This window comes from Lissotriton helveticus, chromosome 1_1 (assembly GCF_964261635.1).
Source record: "Lissotriton helveticus chromosome 1_1, aLisHel1.1, whole genome shotgun sequence".
In the NCBI taxonomy this organism is placed as follows: Eukaryota; Metazoa; Chordata; class Amphibia; order Caudata; family Salamandridae; genus Lissotriton; species Lissotriton helveticus.
The window spans coordinates 87968239-87984691 of NC_136057.1; the positions used below are offsets into that span (position 1 = coordinate 87968239).

The 16453-nt window shown below is 44.5% G+C and overlaps 2 protein-coding genes across 4 annotated transcripts in view; one reads left to right on the top strand and one right to left on the bottom strand.

The window, feature by feature from the left end:
* Window positions 1–3675: 3675 nt before the first annotated feature.
* LOC144754052 (uncharacterized) lies at window positions 3676–11186 on the bottom strand. Its single transcript, XM_078641605.1, has 2 exons — window positions 10804–11186; window positions 3676–6477 (listed from the first exon to the last, which is right to left on the bottom strand). The coding sequence occupies exon 2, from the start codon at window positions 5840–5842 to the stop codon at window positions 5021–5023; it is 822 nt and encodes a 273-aa protein (XP_078497731.1). The 5' UTR covers window positions 5843–6477; window positions 10804–11186; the 3' UTR covers window positions 3676–5020.
* Window positions 11187–11994: 808 nt separating this feature from the next.
* The window catches only part of LOC144754206 (uncharacterized), a 203947-nt gene continuing 199488 nt past the window's right edge, over window positions 11995–16453 (top strand). For all 3 annotated transcript variants that reach the window (XR_013594693.1, XR_013594689.1, XM_078641830.1), the window contains exon 1: window positions 11995–12065. The gene's annotated coding sequence lies outside the window, so the exon portion shown is untranslated. The remainder of the gene's footprint in view (window positions 12066–16453) is intronic.

Sequence of the window (16453 nt, forward strand, 5' to 3'; positions counted from 1 at the left end):
TTACTGATGGCACATATTTATATAGGGAGTAGTCACTTTAGTCTGGTGCTCAATTACATGTGTAGATGTGAGTCTGGTGGTGCCTGATAACTGAAAGGCAAATATTTGTTTACATACAATTTCATATATGTCTGATTTATTATTCCTATTACAGCGCCTTCTACCTTGAGAAGGCCCATCCTAGACCTGTGTGTGGACAAAACACATGCAGACAAATCGAGGACAAAGGGATTACGACATGGTCTAGGGACACTAACACCAAATCCAACATCAAACCTCACGTTTAACTGATGGAGAGCAAAGAGCGATATAAAGCAATATACTGAGACAAGCATTTGCAATGCAATAGGTCTCGCATTATGAAAGTTTGAGCTATTGGTCTTGTAAATGACAATTTTTTTATTTATGTGTTGATTTTGAAAATAGCTAAATTAATAGCTTTGTCATTTTCAATGCCAATAGTTATAACTTTCGCACATGTGACGACTATAGCATTTGTAATGCAACATGTTTTGTATTTACGTGACTTAGATGTATTGATATTACAAATAGCAACGGCTTTTAATTTTTTTAAATAATTAATACTTAAATAAAAGTGATTGTAATTTATATTGGCAATAGCTTAAACTTTTGTAAATAACGTTTGTGAAGATTATGTTCAGTGTATTTTATTGTGATGAAAATCCAAGAACAGAAGTGAAATAACATCTTTTTGTGACATTTGTAATAAAGCTTGAAACATTGAGAGAACATAATTGAACCAGTTGTTGTTGAATGGTTGCACAGATTGATGCTGGGATTGCGCTGAGTGATGCTGGGATTGCGCTGAGTGGTGCTGTGGTGGTGCTGAGTGGTGCTGTGGTGGTGCTGAGTGGTGCTGTGGTGGTGCTGAGTGGGGCTGTGGTGGTGCTGAGTGATGCTGTGGTGGTGCTGCTGAGTTCTCTCTGCAACTGCACTCTGCAACTGCACTCTACAACTGCACTCTGCAACTGCACTCTGCAACTGCACTCTGAATCTGCACTCTGAATCTGCACTCTGAATCTGCACTCTGAATCTGCACTCTGCACTCTGAATCTGCACTCTGCACTCTGAATCTGCACTCTGAATCTGCACTCTGCACTCTGAATCTGCACTCTGCACTCTGAATCTGCACTCTGAATCTGCACTCTGCACTCTGAATCTGCACTCTGCACTCTGAATCTGCACTCTGCACTCTGAATCTACACTCTGCACTCTGAATCTGCACTCTGCACTCTGAATCTGCACTCTGAATCTGCACTCTGCACTCTGAATCTGCACTCTGAATCTGCACTCTGAATCTGCACTCTGCACTCTGAATCTGCACTCTGAATCTGCACTCTGCACTCTGAATCTGCACTCTGAATCTGCACTCTGAATCTGCACTCTGCACTGTGAATCTGCACTCTGAATCTGCACTCTGCACTCTGAATCTGCACTCTGAATCTGCACTCTGCACTCTGAATCTGCACTCTGAATCTGCACTCTGCACTCTGAATCTGCACTCTGAATCTGCACTCTGCACCTGCACTCTGCACCTGCACTCTGCACTCTGAATCTGCACTCTGCACTCTGAATCTACACTCTGCACTCTGAATCTGCACTCTGCACTCTGAATCTGCACTCTGCACTCTGAATCTGCACTCTGAATCTGCACTCTGAATCTGCACTCTGAATCTGCACTCTGCACTCTGAATCTGCACTCTGAAGCTGCACTCTGAATCTGCACTCTGCACTCTGAATCTGCACTCTGCACTCTGAATCTGCACTCTGCACTCTGAATCTGCACTCTGAATCTGCACTCTGCACTCTGAATCTGCACTCTGCACTCTGAATCTGCACTCTGAATCTGCACTCTGAATCTGCACTCTGCACTCTGAATCTGCACTCTGCACTCTGAATCTGCACTCTGAATCTGCACTCTGAATCTGCACTCTGCACTCTGAATCTGCACTCTGAATCTGCACTCTGATTCTGCACTCTGAATCTGCACACTGAATCTGCACTCTGAATCTGCACTCTGCACTCTGAATCTGCACTCTGAATCTGCACTCTGAATCTGCACTCTGCACTCTGAATCGGCACTCTGAATCTGCACTCTGAATCTGCACTCTGCACTCTGAATCTGCACTCTGAATCTGCACTCTGCACTCTGCACTCTGAATCTGCACTCTGAATCTGCACTCTGAATCTGCACTCTGAATCTGCACTCTGCACTCTGAATCTGCACTCTGAATCTGCACTCTGCACTCTGAATCTGCACTCTGAATCTGCACTCTGAATCTGCACTCTGCACTCTGAATCTGCACTCACAATCTGCACTCGCACTCTGAATCTGCACTCTGAATCTGCACTCTGAATCTGCACTCACAATCTGCACTCTGCACACTGCACTCTGCACACTGCACTCTGCACACTGCACTCTGAATCTGCACTCTGAATCTGCACTCTGCACTCTACATATGGTATGTTATGCTTACATACGTTCCATATATTATCCATGTATATGCCACATTTAGTTAAGAATATATGTTCTGTTTAGTTACATTACTTTGTTTGTATACCCTTTTATGCTGCTCTAAAGTTATTTCAATGGGTGAAATGCGGAGCCTGGCCGAGAGTAACAAGGCAGTGCTGGGAGTGGGGCTGCGCACCAACTGAAGTGCTCTGGTTGCACGGCCTGCGGCCGTGTGAAGTGATAAGCCTTTGAAGTATGTAAAGGCTGTGTTTGCGGGGAGAGAGAGGGGAGGTGCTGGTGTGGGAGGAGTGCTGCTACGGCCTGGGGGAAGCTGGCTGGGGAGGGGGAGGAGAAATGAATGCAAGGCTGTGGGGAACAGAGTTTATGGCCCAAAAGCGCGTGCCTGTGGCCACGTGAACTTCAAGAAAATGCCAAGGACCGAAGCCCTTAGTTTGAAGAGTATTTCGAGCACTTGAATTCTCGTTCCTCAATGCGCTTGCGCGCATTTAAGGTCACGAGACCTAAAAAAGTAACCTGGAGAATTGCTGCAAACTAAAGTAAATTAAAATAAACTAATAAAGGCCTACATATCCACAGCTGTGTGACCTGGAAGCCGATTATTTCTCAATATAGCCCTTGTTTGTGATTACCTTACAGTGCTCACATTATCATCCGCGCTAGAAGAGATGGGACCCTGGGGTGTCTGGTCACAGAAGCTCATTTACATACAAAGGGGGGGAGGGGGTGGCAGCCTATTCACAACGCACTTCACAACTTGTTAACGTAAAATGCTTGTACACAGAACAGGGTAAAGTCTTGTGTCTCTTTTTTTCATTTTTTTTACTATATCCTGCACCTCACTCTCTTCTTCTCTTTCTCTCATTTCAATTCATCTTAAATTATTCAAATTCGCTTTATCAGACCGGCATAAGTTGAGGGTCGACACAGTTTGATGGGGTCCCCCCCTATTATCTAGAAACGGGACTCAGTTCCACCTAGCTCCTTAGCCTGCGACTGGTAATTGATACTTTGTGCCCCAGCACTGCAGACACAGGCCTCAGAGTGTTGGTTAGTGTGAGTGGCGCACAAGTGGAACAGAGAACTAGACAAAATTGGCCCTTCTTTTGCTTAATACACTATAAATGTGAAACACTTTGGGGCTTAGGGGCTGGATAAAAAACAACGTCAGGAAACAAACGCAAATTAAAAGCACATTTTATTTATTCGTTGAAAACTGTTTAAAAATGTAATTTCCAAGTTCCACATATCTGTATTAAAAATATTTACACTTTGAGTCATTTCCGAGTTTAGTTAAAAGCTGATAGTGGGAAAAAAACATGATGTATAATAACTGAAACCAAAAACAGATTTTTACATTTTATGTTTCTTGTTTTTAAATCAGGCCGTCGACCTTTCACGTAAAAATTATCATAAGGGCCTGACATCACTTCTTGTGACGTCACTACTTGTGACGTCATTTGGATTTGCATATGATAATGGGCTCCTTCACTATTTTCCTTACTTGCGCCCTGTTTATTGGCTTGACATGGGTCTATAGGTATTAAAAATAAATATATAAATTCACAGGTATTCAGCCCGTTTCTCTGGTGATGTCACACACTGACATGTATTCGGCTGCTTCTTCTATTTTTAGGTGAATACAAATCACCGGCCTTTCCCCTCCTTCCATTTCTCTTACTTTTTCTCCCCCTTTCTTTGTCTCTCTCGCTCTCTTTATCTCTCCCCCTCTCTATCTCCCACACACTCCTGTTAGCTCTAGCTTCATGAATGTCACTGCCACTTCTGGCATTCATACGACAAATCCTTCAGAACATTTGAGACCTAGGGACAATCAGTGTGGAAGACGAGTTGCCCGGAGTGCAACGGATTGTCCTGGCACACATATGCTTATGTGGGTTTTCGCTATTTCACCACATTCTTCAAACAGAGTCAGCTGCTTACAGTGGCTCAATTCTGGTAAAAAGTAGAGTTTGGCAAGGCACAAAATGAATAGGGATAGCCAAGTCGGAGAGGACCCATGGGTCACACTTAGTTATAAGGCCCAAGGCACGAGCTGATCCAACAACCGATAACAGTGTGTAAAAGGTGCAGCAAACATTACTTAAAAACAAGGTATATGCTCTTTTATATCTAAAAATAGGTTATCTCTTGAGCACCTGTGCTTCGCTTTAGTTCATTACAAATACTGAAGTGGCATTTGTTAATAGTAATACATACATTTTACCAATGAAGTTTCCCATCTCCAGAGCCCTGACAACATGTCCACTCTGGGTGTGTTTGGTTTATAGGTTTTATCACTGATCCGACAAGTTAGTACCAGTATTGTTCAGTGTTGCTTTTCACGGGTAATGTGGTCAGGTGCGATTGAATGTTTTTCTTTGTATCTCTTATTCACCAACTAAAAATCAAGAATGTTTCCATTTTTTAATCCACATTGTGCTTGCCTCCCACCGTGTATCCTGGTGCATCATGCTGCTTTGCTATGTGTATGAAAGTGAACAATCACTGGAAACAAAAACACTTTTATAATTCTGCAAATACTGTTATCTGTTTTTCTTCTTTACTGCTAGTCGGGTCTTCTATCATCCGTAATTCATTCCTCTCACAATAACTGTGTGTTCGCTGATGTCTTTGTAGGTTTTCTAATCGACCAAAGCTCTTCTCACATTCATTGCACTTAAATGGTTTTTCTCCTGTGTGAGTTCGCTGGTGATACCTTAATGCTGAAGAGATGCAAAAACTACTGTCACATTCACTACAATGATAGGGTTTTTCCCCTGTGTGTGTTCGCTGATGACGTTTTAGGTCTGATAACTGACTAAAGCTCTTCACACATTCACTGCAGCTGAATGGTTTTTCTCCTGTGTGTGTTTGATTATGTTTTTGAAGGTGTGATAACTGACTAAAACACTTTTCACATTCACTGCACTTGAATGGTTTTTCCCCTGTGTGTATTCGTTGATGTTTTTGAAGGCTTGATAACTGACTAAAGCTCTTGATACATTCACTGCACTTGAACGGTTTTTCTCCTGTGTGTGTTCGCTGATGACTTTGGAGGTTTGATAACTGACTAAAGCTCTTTACACATTCACTGCACTTGAATGGCTTTTCCCCTGTGTGTGTTCGCTGGTGTCTTTGTAGTTTTGATAACCTGCTAAAGCTCTTGATACATTCACTGCACTTGAATTGTTTCTGTCCTGAGTACGGGTGCTGATGAAGCTTGAGTAGTGATGACAAACTAAAGCTCTTGCTGCATGTGTATGATTCTTCTTTCTTGGTTAGTGTTTGTGGGTCGGGTATATTTTTGTCTACATCCCATGACTGAATTTCTTGATGGGCCAACATGGCTGATAAAGCACTTGTGTTTTTTCACACACTTTATGTTTGTGCAGTATTTTGCATGTTTGATTTCTGTTTTAACAATAAAATTCAATTTGTCACACTCCTAATACGTAGAAGGTGTCTTTGTAGGAGATTGTGCCTTTAGATTGGATTATGGCTATGCACGCCTGCGGGTAAAGATGTATCTTCCTTCTGGCCGGTGAAAATTGGGACAGTCTGTTGTATTGTAGATAGCTGAACTCCTCTTTCCTTTACCCGTCAGTTGTCTGGCTCCGCTCTGTTGTGCTTTTCTCTGGTTTCTGTGGTTTGGCCAGAAAGTGTTTACAATTCACCTAGAGCACGGAATGATGCGTTGTCGTCATTTTATAAAACAGAGCACTGTGGTAATCACATCATACTGATCCCATGATCAAAGCTGGTGGTGGACACTTGTTTATACAGGAGGTGGTTTCTTCATTGTGTGGTGTGGAGGTGCATCTTGCAATCACTGAAATGCCCTTGATGCTTCATCCGGGATCTTTCAGTTTGTGTGCAGGTTCCCCTGTCGCCGACTGTAGCTCATTATTTCTGCTATAATTGAAGATTTACACCAATCGCTTCATTATTGATGGTCATTTCATGCAGTCAAGGCTTGTTCTCTGTTGGATGTAAAGATGTTTAAAATTACTAAATGTAAACATAATGGAATGACTTAACTGGTTGTAAAAGACATTTCGGGGGAGATTTACCAAATCTCCACGCAATGCAGCGCACCCCCTCCCCCCCCTCCCCCCCCACGCGAGGCTGCGCTTCATTGCGCGACTGGGAGGGAGCAGGAGAGCACCATATTTTCTAAAATATGGCTCTCTCCTTCCCTTTCCCTTGCGCTGACACTGATTACAGCGGCCCTGCGCCATGCACACACCTTAGCACCAGAGCGCTAGGGTGTGTGTGTGTGTGAGTCCAGCATAGGTTTTGTACAGGAAGGACAGCCTTCCTGTACAAAATACTATGCCTAGACACAAGGGAAAGCTTTTCCCACTTTGTCTGCCAGATGCACAGTGCAGCACGCATGCAAAGTCAGAAAAGGAAGGCGAAATTAAAGCATTTCTCTTTCCTTGCGCCTAGTTTGAAAGGTTGCAGTTTTCTCACGCTAAACCCTGTATTTGGTAACTTGGGTTTAGCATGAGAAACCTTGGGTGGTTGCACGGGAACTCCCATGCACTACTCTTGGCAGGCCACTATGGCGCAAAGTAATGGGAAACAGTGCTATGCGCAGTGTCACATTACTTTTACTATATTTCAAGCGCTAAACAAGTTTCGCACTGGAAAGTAAATTAGGAAAAAAAGATTCTGCACTGTTTTGTGCCACTTTTGTGACGCAAACATGGTGCAACATCTTAGTAAATCCTAGTAAATCTCCCCCTTCTTCTTTACAGCCTTTGAAACTTAGCAAGGAATATTACATCATACACAGATATTTAACTAAAAAATTCCTGTTGATCTCGTGACATCTTATTAATGTAAGAAAAGGAGGTGATTTACCAGTGTTCACAGAGTAAGGGCGCTCACGGAGCACCCAAGTGCTAGAGGCATAGCTTAAGATAGACGCATATGGTAATGCTGAAACATTTTATTTCAAATTGTCAAACAAGACAGGGATGAAGACCATGATAACAAACACTAAATTGATATATTCGGACTCATTCTTTGAACAAATGAATACTTTTGGTTTTGATTATTGGGACAAAAATGTTGAATTGAAAAGTGTTTGGGGCACAAAAGAATGGCAAGTACAGGGTATAGAATCTTTGTTTAGAGCCTGCATGATCCCAGAACAAATTATATTTTTAAATGACACTGTTCAACAAACCACCTGTCTTGGCCTAGCCAAAATCAAAGACTTAAATAAACCGTCTATTCCAAAACCAACAATGAACAGCAATAGTTCTACAGAAGAAGAGATAGACGTAAATTATGTATTAAACCAAAACAGAACACATCCAGATTGGAAAAAGTGGTTGATCTGGCCCACAGATACTAATAACTGTCAAGACAGATTCCTGAATAAAACACAGGGGTTCAAAATGACCAGGCCAGACCCTAGATATCCTCAAAGACATCACCCAGGGATAATAACCACCTACAGTGTGGGCAAATTATGCCTTCAATGGCTACAAACTTCCACACTGGCAGAAATTAAGCAACACCTAACTTTACTTACTGAAGGTGCTGACTTGCGTGATTTCACTATGGGACCACGCAAACAGCGTCAAAAGCGTTTCATAGCAGCCTCTGTATATGCAGCATACAATGAGGCCTGGAAGGTTACTCAAATTGAAACAGCAGAGAGAATACGGGAAATTGACCGTATTAATTTGGAAAAATCACTTTCTGTAGTGGACAATGGGTTAATGACTCTGTCCTCCAGAATTTTTCTTTGGACAGCATTGTGTCTTCACGCGCCGAGCGGGCCATGACGGAACTGCTCCGTCATCAGCACAGCGCGTCCGAGGCTGGCGACGGAGAGGTTCCGTCACCAGCATGGGAGGGGTTAAAGACAGCATTGTACGTACTTTATAGGGCAGAAAGACTAGAAAGGGAATTGAATAAACAAACTGTTGCAAAATGTATATCCATTGCGTACCCTGAGCATTGTCTACCAAGTTATATTGCACTACCCATATCCCAATGGGAGAGAGGCCTCCTATTCCGTCTAAGAGCTGGGACAGTAAGATATTTGCTTTGTTTTCCCTATAGCTATAAAGCAAAACGTGACTCCCTGCCATGTCCATGTGATGGTCACAGCGGTCAAACACTTTTACACTTTTTATTCTTTAGTAGATACTATATGAAATATGCACAATGGTTAATTCCGTATTTTCACCTATTAATTTAACAGACGCTCTTGACTGCAAATTTAAATTGGACAATGTTGAATTGATCTGGAGCATTGCCACCTTTTTGAGAGTAGCTACGGGTGCCCGGAAATCTATGTGCGATCTATGAAGTCATTCGCATAGTACTATTCACAATATGCACTTTACCTAGGTTTACTGTATTTTCCTACATTATGGATTGGTTATTGCTATCTATTTAATCTATGTATTTTTCTAATGTTTATTATCCTGTACATGTGTTACTTTTATGGATACGTTGCTATCCGAATAGTGTCTTCTGGATTAGGAACGGATTGGCTACTTTCAGTCCTCTCATTCTTGAATGGGATTAGAAGGGTTTCTGTAAATTGGCTGCTGCTTATGGCTTTCCCTGACAGTGCTCTGTGGATAACTCATGTTCCTGCAGCTAGCAGATAATTCATTTCCAAGTTCGGGGGCTCTCTGAGAGGCACAGTGACAAGAGCTGACCCACAACGTTTTGTGTATTAAGTTTATGTGCAGGTCACTAATGTAACAAAACTTGAGCCCTCCCCCCACTCCTCCCTGCAAAAAACATGGACGCCCTCCTTCCCCCAGACTGTTAGGACCCCTCAGGCCAGAATGAACCAAGTGCTTGAAGGACCTTCCTTCCCATCTTGCTCTTTTTATTCTGCCCTGTTGCATAAGAAGATCCTCTGATGACCTTAGAGTCCTACTCGGGTTTCCCCTATCCAGACTTAACACCCCTGCTGGCATCAGTGCGGCCCTCGGTCACACCATAGACCAAACTTTGCGGCCCCAGGAAAATGTGAGTACCTGTGATCTAGATCAACAAAAGGCGGGAGTAGTTAGACGCGAGGACGAAACAGAAGCATGCATCTCTAAAAGACACAAACAAGCATTGGTATAGCCAATAGGTCTTGCCTTTGGGACCATATAAGTGTTTAACCATGCAACAGTTGATGTTGTTGCACCAAGGATATTGTGCTGGATAACTAAACACTTTAAGGTCCCAACGGCGAGACATACTGGCTATGCCAATGCATTTTTTACCTGATGGGCATTGGCTGACCACTACCTGGTTACTGAGGCCCTAGTGAGGTTGAGACATATTTGAGGGAGTTTTAGCCAAATCAGATTCTGCTGTGCACGCCCAAGCCTAGGTACAGTTGTTAGTGTTGACTGTGAGTGTGTTCTTTCACTGTGGGGAGAGGAGTTGGCCTAACGGCTAGGGCGCTTGACCTCGGAACTGGGTTTGAGTCTCGGTAACAACGCCAAACATCCTGTGATTTTGGGCAAATCACTTAATCTCCCCGTGCCTATCAAAAATGAATGTGTGTCCACATGTAACGTAACTGGTGCTATGTAAAGTGCTCTGATACCCGATTTGGGTCAAGTTCGTGCTATATAAAACTCTGCAAAACCAAACAAATCTGAGCTACTTTCAATTGACGGGGCTGCCCCCGTTTACTCTGGTGAAAGCCAAAAACGGAATTCAGGTCGATCTTCTCATCAGACAGACTTTTCAGGAGAAAAAAAAATGTCAACGTTTGTTGAGGCCTTCAAAATAGTTACCCAACTCCGCCAGTGAGGGCCAATGGGCATCGTTGATACAAAATAATCATGTCTAATGATCGATGCAGAGAACAAAAAAAAAAAAAATGAATGCCGTGACAGCACGCTTGAGACCCAACCAGCACCAGACAATCGTTCTCAGGTAATGCGGTGAGAATCTGGAACTCGCTTCCTCCTTCGCTCCGTGCCATCACCTCCATCCAGATCTTCAAAGCGGACCTCAGATCTCTTTTATTCCAAAGACACTTTCAGAATTCCCTCCTCCAGACCCCGCCAGGAAGTTCTTTAGTCATTGTAAATTTGTCACATATATTTATATTTTTGTTTGTACATCCTGTGCTTGCTGTGCTTGAGATTGTGTTCCTTCTGTCTGCGTTGTTTTGACTCTATGGCATGCTATTTTTATTTGTTCCATCCTGTAACAGTTCTCTCCTGTAATGTAACTGGTTCTATTGGTTCTATTGTACGGTGCTGTGACACCTTCGGGTAAAGTCCGCGCTTTATAAGAATGCATTAAATAAATGACCTCACCTGGGGTTTCATGTGGGTGCTGTGCTCTCTGTTGTGAGTCGGGTTCGAAGGTCTGCGGATGAACAACTGCGCATGCGCCAAGGACAGACACTGCTTCCCACAGCGCAGGCTACAGATGCCTGGAATAACTGCGCATGCGCTGAGGACAGACACTGTTTCTTGCAGCGGCGCGCTGGTTAGAGAGGGCCTATGGATGAACAACTGCGCATGCGCGGAGGACAGACATCGATGTTACTGCAATCCAACTCCAGATGTCGATGCAAGAAAGATTCACAGCACAGGCCCCGACCGCACGGAGCGCAGCACAGGCCTCGACAGCGCGGAGCACAGTAAAGGACGACAGCTCAGTGCCAGCTCTGTGGGACGGGGTCCTCGCGGGGACACAAAGAAGCACAAGAATGAGGGACACAATGAATGAGATACAAGTGAGATGTATTTAAGCGGAAAGCAAATAGGTTCGGCTCCTCTATAGGGGGGTATGTTTGCTGTGCGCAGGCGCAATGAGATCGATATCTATCGTCCGCGCAGGCGCAGTGACACCGAGCGCCCTCTGTTCAGAGCAGTTCCCAGTCCGTACCCCGTGCAAAGACCTAACTCGGCGTCAGGAAGTAGCGTCTTCGCTCCGCACATGCGCAGCCGAGACACGTTGTTTTTTTTCGTGGCGTGAGCGCGCGCGTCCCTCCTGGGGTGAATAATATACCGGGCCCCACTCCTCACAAGCAGCCGGGCCCCCGGGGCTCCAGCAGAGGTGAGGGAGGCCTCTGACCCCAGGGTGACTCACGAGCACGGGGGCATCTTCAGGACACTGAGAGGCAACATTCAGGGCACTGGGCTGTGCAGTGCTTTCCAGACTCTGAACTGTTTCATACATGTGTGACTTAAGAAAAGAAAGTGCATTCAGATCAATAGTTCCACCATCTTTCTAAAACAATGTACATATGCCAGCATAGAACAACTGTATGTAGCGTTTTCCCGTGTGTGTGTGTCTATGTGTCTGTGTCTGTCTGTGTGTCTGTTGGTCTCTGTGTGTCTGTCTCCCATTCCCTGTAGGGAGAGTATGTAGCTCCCCGTTGTAGAAGAGTCGGTCAAGAGGGAGCAAACTGCATTCAATAATTTCTTGGTATGCACTTTTTATTAGTAATACAGGAAATCACATGATTGATTGTCTCTGTTATATTCTTCTTTCCCACTGGGTCTTCCTCTTCAGTCCCTTAGGTGAGCCTCGGCCGCCGTCGTCCCTCGGACAGAAGGAAAACACCCAGGTAAGTGTTTTTGCTTTATGGTTAAGTCAAGGGAGGATGTGAGGGATAAATAATTGCTATGCATAAATGTGAAGGGTAGAGGTAGAGGTTGGAGTAACCAAAAGAAAAAGAGTAGCCGATGATTTCTGCTCTTGTCTTTGTTTCCGTCTTACTTATTTCCTTTTCCCTGGGTCCCTTTCACCCCTCAGCCTCCCCTCCCGTCCCTCTCTGACTCAGCCCCTTTCCAAAAGCCCCGTAGATGCCCACGCACCTGTAAGAGCCACGTCACTCCGGGGCCATGGCGTGGTGACTCCACGTCCTTCAGTGAGGTCTGGTCTCCTTCTGTTTCGACTTTCCCTCCTCCGCCAGGTTCGGGTGTTCCGCTCGCCAACAAGCTGTGACCTCCCCAAGGCTCCAGTTCTCTCTCTTGGATGGCTGTTCGGTGTTCTCAGTTTTTCCGGTCTTCCCTGCTGGTTTCTCCGCCTTAGGTTATGGCTCACTTGAGCTCGTGGAATGCCTTTCTGGCGGCTTGGGGAGGATTTACCAAGTCTTAGTTCCTTTTCTCTTTCTTCAGTAGGTCGGTTAGTGGTGCTGCTATTTCAGAATAATTGAGTTTAAACCGGCAGTAGTAGCCTTGTAAGCCCAAAAAGGATCTAATGCCTTTTTTGGTGGTAGGGAAGGGTGTGTCTAAGACTGTTCTCAATTTCTCTTGTTGCAGAGCGATAGCCCCATCTCCCAATAAATAGCCAAATATTTGACTTTAGTGAAGGTTATCCTGGACTTTTTGGAGTTCATGTGGAGCCCTGCAGTCCTAAGTGCTTGGAATATCTTCCCACAATGGACGAGATGTAGTTCCCAGTTAGGGCTAAATATTATGATATCGTCTATGAAGCCTAAGGAGTACTCTTGATGTTGGGAGCAAACTTTGTTCATAAGTCTTTGGAACGTCGCTGGTGCTCTGTGTAACCCAAAAGGCAGTGCAGTAAACTCGTATAGCCCATTAGAGGTGCTAAAGGCGTTTTTTTCTTGGTCTTCCTGTTTAAGTGGTACCTGCTAATAGTCTTTTGTAAGATCGAATGTGGTTATATATTGGGCTAAGCCTAATTTCTCAATTCATCGACTCTTGGTAATGGGTATGAGTGAAATTTCGAGATGGCATTGACTGCTCGGACGTTTATACAAAAACGAATGGAACCATCAGGTTTCAAAACTATGACAATGGGGGAGACCAGTTACTGCTGGAAGGTTTTATGACTCCTAGTTGTAACAGGCTCTCTATTTCGGCAGGAACTGCGTCCCGCCTAACGCCTGGTATTCTGTAGGGGCGTTGTTTTATTACTTTATTTGGTGGGGTAACAATGGCATGCTCGAGTATTGTTGATTTTCCCAGGAGGTCGGAAAAGATGGAGGAGAAGGACTCTAAGAGGGTCTGAAGAGACACTTTTTGTTCCTCTGTTAGATGTTCGTTAATGGGCAATTTATTCAATGTTAAAGGAATGGGTTTTGAGTCAGACAAAACGTAATGGGTGTCTTTGGGGTGGGGTCCCAACCATTTCTTTAGTAGATTTATGTGGTATATCTGGGTTTTGGTTGAGGAAAGGCGTAACCGGTAAGTAGTGAGGCCTATCCTTTCAGCACCTTCATATGGTCCCTTCCATTCTGCCTGTTTTTGGCGTATAGAGGAAGGTAGGAATAGGAGCACCCAGTAATGGACCTGTAACTGTTGTCACCTCTTTCCTTTATTGTAAGACATCTGCTGGCTTCTTTGAGCTTTTTCTAGGTTTTTGTGAGCACAATCTCGCAATTTCTGTATGCGGTTTATTAGGCTTTGGGTGTATTCTAGATGGTGTTGTGTCTCTCCTTGTTTCCCTTGTCCCCACGCTTCTCTTGTCATTTCTAGCAAGGTTTGTGCCTGTCTCCCTTAAAGAAGTTCAAAGGGAGAACAACCCAAGCTTCTCTAAACCTGGCTTCAAATAACAAAGTGGGCGAGTGGCAACAACATGTTGTTTTTTTTTTTTTTTTGCAGAGTTTTGTATAGCGCAAACTAGACCCGAACCGAATCAGGTATCAGATCGCTTTTACATATTTTCCAGTTACGTTACATGAGGACACACTTTCATTTTAGGCACGGGGAGATTAAGTGATTTGCCCAGAATCACAGGAGGTTTTGGCGTCGTTACCGAGACTCGAACCCAGATCCCCAGGTCCGAGGTCGAGCGCCCTAGCCGTTATGTCCCATTCTTTCCCTTCGGTGGTTAGCATTTTCTTCATGGTTAGCTTGAAGGTGGCGTTATATCGCTTGCACAGACCATCTGTCTGAGGGTAATAAGCCGATGTTTTTATTTGAGTAATTTTAAAGGTTTTACAGACTTGTTTCATTAAACGAGAAACAAAGGGGGTACCCTGGTCTGTCAAAATCTCTCTTGGAAATCCTACCCTCGAAAACAGTTCTAGTAACTTTTCACTGATGTTTTTTTCGTTCTTGATGTTTGTAGGGGCAATGCTTCTGAGTATCGAGTTGCGTAATTGATGATAACCAGTATATAGATATATCATCTTTTTGATTTTGGGAGAGGACCCACTAAATCCATATTTATCCTCTTATAAGTAAAGCACTGGGTGTACAAGCGAGTCCGAACATTAGGGTGAATACTGTTTTATCATGTCCGTGCACCATCCATTGATTACACCCACCAACTATTAAAACGACGAATCCATGGCAGGACTGTCCAACTTGCATGGAAATTAAGAGTGCCCTGACAATGTATGCGGTCTAAGAAAAACGCAAGTTAAATTGTCAAAGCAGACTTGATACTCTCGTCATAAGGAAAGTTAAGTTGCCAAAAAACATTAAACGAGGAAGGATTGCTTTTAATGGGACACGTCTCCATTGCGTATTATGTTGCACTGGGTAAACTAGTCAGTAGTAGGAATCTCGCTGGACACCAGCATGGTGAACACTGCCCTTCCAGGCTGCTCATTCCCCTGCGTGCTCGTCGTTCAGCACAGAGTCAACGTGGCCTTCACCTCTATCACACACACTCACAGCTCTTTCTGCTCCGGGCATTCTGAATGTAACGAAAAGTTGATTTCACTCACCGCCATGATGAGCTCGAAGGGATGGACTCTACCTGGGGGCCATGAAGGCGCGTAGGGGGCCTGGCCTGGACGATGCACGGGGAAGGTACAGACAAATGCAGTGTAAATACCTACAACCAATGTTCCCTCTAATTTTTTTCCTCTGTGTGCGGCAGTGTAGGGTCTCTGTGCGCTGCAACCAAGACTATGTGCACCAGGAACCAGTCCTCGCGAGGGGGTGCAGCGCCCAAATATCACTCCAAACTTTTGCTTAAACAAGTGAAAAGACTGCATTTCCACACATGCAGCACCACATGAATTGTCTTAAAGCAGGCTTTCAATGTAGATACACATGCCAAGACATGAATTGGTTACACAGGCAAGTACACTTCAGGTTCAGAAAAGCACAGGACTCCAATGGTGGTACTGTAATACAATTTTACTAAAGATCCTCAACTCAAGCACTGTTCATAGGGTGGGGAAATGTTAGGAGCCTATACACGATCGCACATATACACAATTACATGACATATTTATAATTTAATGTGCAAGCTACGGAGTAATGTGTGGATATCCCATCAGAGATAGTTTGTGAAATCCAGGGAAACATGTAGTGTGGAAGAGGGCCATTCACACTAGTTAAGTGCCATCACTGTTAATCGGAGAATGGGTGCAGGACAGGTTGTGATCCTTTTTGAAAGTATTTATGCTATTTGCTGCAGCAGTTATGCATGTACAAGGCGCTGCACATGAATACTTTGGAATGGCACACAATCAGCCCAGCAGCCGCGTTCTATTAACAAAAGAAATGCAGAGTCTCAAACACGACGTGTGCTTTCAAAATCCTGAGTTTTTAAACAACCAAAAGGCTGAGGACCTTTTTCTTGCTGAATTTTTATGGTGCCTAAGATTAATCTAATACACGGGTACTCCAAGTACGGCCCGCGGACAGACAGCAGCCCGGCAAGCCTTCCTTGGCGGCCCGCGGACCTTACAGATATCGTACCGGTGTTTTTTTTTTAAGTGTCAGCAAACACCGCTGGTAATGCTCTGTGGGGGCCGGGCGATTCCAGCCACAGTCAGAGTGGAGCTGCAGGGGCGCTAAGAAGAGGTGAACAAAGTCTCATTAACATGTAAATGGTCTTTAAGACCTGTGAAATACTGGGGTGCGGCTGTGTGTGTGCCCAGGAAGCTGTGTCAGCCCGGGCTGACACACACACACACGAAGGGGGGGGGGGAGGACAGCGGGTGAGGTGACAGAGGACAGCAGGGAGTGAGAGCCCGGTGAGGTGGGAGGGCAGCAGGGAGTGAGAGCCGGGTGAGGTGGGAGG